Consider the following 4,528-nt stretch of genomic DNA (forward strand, 5'->3'; position numbering starts at 1 on the left):
ACATTCTAGGTTGATCTGGAGTTTCCGGTGTATTTGCGCCCACATACAAACACAATCTGGACTCAAGCTAAATGAAAATATTTCAAATACACCTCTATCCATGATAACGGCCCTGCCCCCAAATTACAGAACATTCTGGCAAGTTTCCTGCAATTCACCTTCCTCAGTGGCCCACTTCGAAATATGAGCTGAATTTCAGCTGGAGGGGGATTTGGATTCTCCGATTCTGGGGCTACTTCCCCACGCCAGCGTGGGAATGGTGGTGTTTTACACCAGGAAAACTGGCGCAAAACGGCCACCGATTCCTCATTTTGTTGGGGGCTAGCAAGACGGCAGCGTAGAGCACCCAGCTCGAGCTGCCGATACGCCCGGGGAATTGCTGCATCATGCTTCATGGCGGAGGCCGCTTGCGGACCCGGCCCGCGAAATAGTCCCCCCCCCCTTCGACCTGCTCGCGCGTCCCGGACCGCCCCACCACAGTGCCCCGAGCTCCGAATAATATCCCCCCTGCCCGCGGATCGGCCTTTCCCCAATTGCGGCCGCTGGACTGAGTCTGCAGCCGCCACGCTGAGTTCGCGACGGATGAGACCACACGTGGCCTGCCCCATCGAGGACTCGGCAGGTCGGGGGCGGAGCATCGGGGGGTGGGCCTCAGGCAGTGTCCTGTCGATTTTGGTGTCGCCAACCGGAGAATCCAGCCAAAAGTCTTTTTTGTGGCTATTGCAATTTAAGCGTTTTCTTAAATGTTATCCTCGGAGAATTTTGATGGATTTTCTTTGCAGTTATGAGTCAGATTAAAAATTGATAGGCTACCCAGCAGTTGTTAATGTGGTTAATGTGCTTCAATAATGGTTAAATGAGTCAAAACTTTAATTTTCATACTTAAAGAAGATATACATCATGTGGATTTGTCTCTTTTCTTGGGCCTCGATTGTTTGTGTTCATTTTCACCCATTTTACATTCAGGTGTATTAACTATTGAGATTCTCGGGAATGTTTTCCATAACTTGATATCTTCCAATGGGTTTGGAAATTGGCACTGACTGAATTAAAGTTCCAAATTGTGTCACTGTGGAAATCCCAGGCTACCATTCCTCTATTGTACATCCACAACTACAACGTTGATTGCTGACCACAGGATAAGATATGGAAATCATTTAAGTGCCTTTTACTAATCGAGAGGGCCAGTGTGAGACTTGTGATCTTTCAACGCTAGTTGGACCTCCCAGAATTTGGTGAAATAGTTTCAAATGCATGAACAAAGCACCGTGAGAGCACATGATGCTGAGCTACCATCTAGACCAATAGTAGCTGTAGACGTGAATAGCTATCAATTTTCAGTTTCCATTTTCAATTATATGCCTCAGGCTGAATCGATGTCCAAGATTCTGGTAGCATTGTGGCAAATTTCACTGAAGTTTTTTATATTATTCCAGAGTGAGGATGCCATTGATTTCCGGTTAATATTCCAGAAGATGCATTCTTTTCAGGAAGAAACTTTGTGTTGGTCAGTTCTTTTGTCTTGTCTTACGCTGTTTCCTTTAGCCCATGTTAATCAGTATTTATATCCATTGACTTTATTCTTCTGTCTTTTTAATACTTGTCCATTTCTTGAACCATCCCTGATTAACAATGGCCAATGACATTTCATCTGGCAATGTAGCTTGGTGGCGTGAAGGCCAGGTTTGTTTTGATTATTCTCATTTTGGAGAGATTGGTCGAAGTTACAATGGCTAACTTGTGTTTTGCATAGAAACAAACGTAGAATATAAAATAAATTGAAATGTTTTATTCTGTTCATTAATAACATCACATTTCAGCCACAGATCTGACAAAAGTAGATTTTAAATGTTCTTTTTTTTAAAAAGAAGTTAATATTGCTCACTGTGCCTTTTTAAGATGAAACTGTTATAAGTTAGTCTTTAGTATTCACAAAAAAAATTCATATCATCTTTAAGAAGCATTATTATTGTTCCAGAGTTGATGATATTCTATTCAGACATTTATAGGTTAGCAGTAGATTAAACCTGTACTTTAACATGTCAAGCTGTAGGCCTGGTTTAAGGTGTTTGATCAAAAGCAAAAATAAAATTTGAAAAATGATTATCAATTTGGACTGTTACTTAGGTTATAAAAGGTTTCATCTCAATTCATGGAATTCCATGATTAATAAATATCAAAGTCTTTTGACACAAGCGAGCAAATAGTAAAAGTAGCAATATTAAACTCGTCATTGCAGCAAATATAAATTATTAAATATAAAATAAATATGTTAACTTTTGACTTGTTATAGACATAAGACTTTCATTTCTCAGCGACTATGGTGAAATAGTCTTTAGGCCCTCTGCCTCCTGCCCATGTTCCTCTTGCGTCTTCTTTTCCCAGTCTCTTTCATTATAGTCAGAATTCCGTCCAGTTCAAGGATTGCTTTGCGCTGGATCAATTGATCTTCCCACTGTTAAATGTGTAAACAGAAGCAGAGACATAAATTTACATCCAATGAATTCGCAAGTTGAGAAATCAAAGCAAAAAAACCAATGTGTTTGATGCTCACCTTAATCTTATTTAATTCCTTGAGATCACCGAGAAGATTGTTTTCCATTCTGGAGCTCAAACATTCTTTCAAGCTGTTCGCAACAATGCTAATTTGGTTCTCAAGCCCACTCTGGGGCTTTATATGAGCAAATAAATCCAAGTACCATCGCAATATAAAATTCAGCACGATGCCTGATTCAGGTGTCTGAGAGACAAATAGAAGCCATTAGGTGAGTACAGCAATGGGATAGAACTATGTGCAAATGCATGAAAAATGCTTGTGAGCAGAATCTCACCTGTTTGTACTTTGTAAGTATTGAGGTAAATAGTTCCCCTCCTTCAGAAACCTCATGATGGTTTATGTTCTAGAAACAGTTAAGTCACAAAATAAGAATCCAAACTTAACAACACTTGCATTAAAAAGCTGAGTACAACTTAAAAACTCCGTGGAGACTAAGTTAAGCAATCAAATCGGAGCTTTGCATCAGGCACATTGTGCAGCCTTTAACCAATAGCTCTTCTATCGTGTGTAGCGGTCATGTTTAACATGAGTAATCATTCTACACTACATCACATTTCGAATGGCATAGACATTCAGAGCAGCAAACATTAATACCAGTACTTACAAAGCGTTTGCTCAGCTGCGTTAGTGGTTCATCCAATGAATTTAGAGGCGCACATCTCGCAGAGTCTGATAGTACATTGCTGACCATCCCAATGATGAAACATGCCAAAAGTAACATGGTTGTGAGCAGATCGAACAGTCTGAAGTCAAGCAAAGCCGCTGCTGTGTGTCTATGTGTTTGCTCTGATCTGGCTCGAGGAGGACTGATGCCCAGCATTGTTCCTCCGTACATTTATACCTGCCACTTGTGTATTTTTGGCTCATCAAAAATACCCGGCTCACACTTGCTTTGCAATTCATTGAAGTTCAGATGGTGTGAGATAGGATGGGACAAACGTTGGTGAAGCCCTGAGGTTTGGTTTGTGAGGTTTCTGTTAATAATTTCCTCCGAACAAAGTGGCAAATTGATACATTGCTCATGCAGATTACGTAGATCCTGAGCAGTCTGGATTTCAGGGATCCTTCGAAAGAAGCATTCTCAGATGTGGGAAAATCTTTGTGGGTGGGTGGGTGGGTGGGTGGGGACCCACCCTCCTGTCTCGATTGCCATTATTGAGCAATTATTTCTTTTACATTTGACAAACCACGCACCCGGTGAGGGAAGCAACACAATCATGACATTTTTTTTTAACTCGTGAAATACTCGGTTGACTGAAATTTCTCAGCACATGAGCCGGACTTAAACCCAGTAGCGCCTTTTCCTTCCAGAGCCATTTATTAATTTCAGATTCAATTTCATTTCATAATTGATGATTTGGATCACCATCATCGGCAATAGTTACTTTGAATACAAGTTAGCGAGTCTCTTGAAACTTGGCTGCCGTGCAAGTGATTTGTTTTGCTTAGATAACATTTTATGAAAAGCAATTAAGGGGCAGGATGAGTTGTCCTCCACAGTACACTCTTCAGGCTGCTCTCAGCCTTGGGAAATAACAATTTGAAATCAACATTTGTAACTGGACTTGCCAATGGGTGAAAGGATTTCTAATGGGTTCTGCTGATTATTGGGACCTTTTGTTTTATCCAGTTGATTTCATGTATTTAGCAAAGCAGTTGCGCAGATTTTGTGTGTGTCTGTGTGAGTTCAGTTCTTGCTGGTGTCGGTAATTCGTGTGACTCAAGGGAGTCAGCTTGAAACTGGAGGTTTTCACACCTTGTCAAAGTCAGCTCTTTGGTTACACAGTTAAAGCAACCAACCCCTTTGGAAATTCAAACCAACTAGCAACCTGACAACAAGGATGGCCTTGCTCAGCACAAATTTGTACTGAAAGAAGGTGAAAAGGCTGCGTTTTCTTTCCACTATCTGGGCCTGGAGAAGGTCAGACCACAATGGTCTCCCTGACAGGGTCACCGGTTAAAGCTGGAAAA

General features: G+C 41.3%; 1 protein-coding gene across 1 annotated transcript; it reads right to left on the bottom strand.

The window, feature by feature from the left end:
- Positions 1 to 2,278: 2,278 nt before the first annotated feature.
- Positions 2,279 to 3,290, bottom strand: LOC140395945 (interferon gamma-like). The gene is made up of 4 exons (XM_072483980.1): positions 3,162 to 3,290; positions 2,832 to 2,900; positions 2,555 to 2,740; positions 2,279 to 2,455 (listed from the first exon to the last, which is right to left on the bottom strand). The coding sequence occupies exons 1-4, from the start codon at positions 3,276 to 3,278 to the stop codon at positions 2,336 to 2,338; spliced, it is 492 nt and encodes a 163-aa protein (XP_072340081.1). The 5' UTR covers positions 3,279 to 3,290; the 3' UTR covers positions 2,279 to 2,335.
- Positions 3,291 to 4,528: the final 1,238 nt, after the last annotated feature.

Source organism: Scyliorhinus torazame, chromosome 19 (genome assembly GCF_047496885.1).
Source record: "Scyliorhinus torazame isolate Kashiwa2021f chromosome 19, sScyTor2.1, whole genome shotgun sequence".
NCBI classification, from domain to species: Eukaryota; Metazoa; Chordata; class Chondrichthyes; order Carcharhiniformes; family Scyliorhinidae; genus Scyliorhinus; species Scyliorhinus torazame.

Coding starts and splice junctions, on each gene's coding strand:
- LOC140395945 (XM_072483980.1), bottom strand. CDS start 3,278: ATGTTACTTTTGGCATGTTTCATCATTGGGATGGTCAGCAATGTACTA. Junction 2,901..3,161: donor CGCAGCTGAGCAAACGCTTT/GTAAGTACTGGT, acceptor AACTGTTTCTAG/AACATAAACCATCATGAGGT. Junction 2,456..2,554: donor AGGAATTAAATAAGATTAAG/GTGAGCATCAAA, acceptor CACATTTAACAG/TGGGAAGATCAATTGATCCA.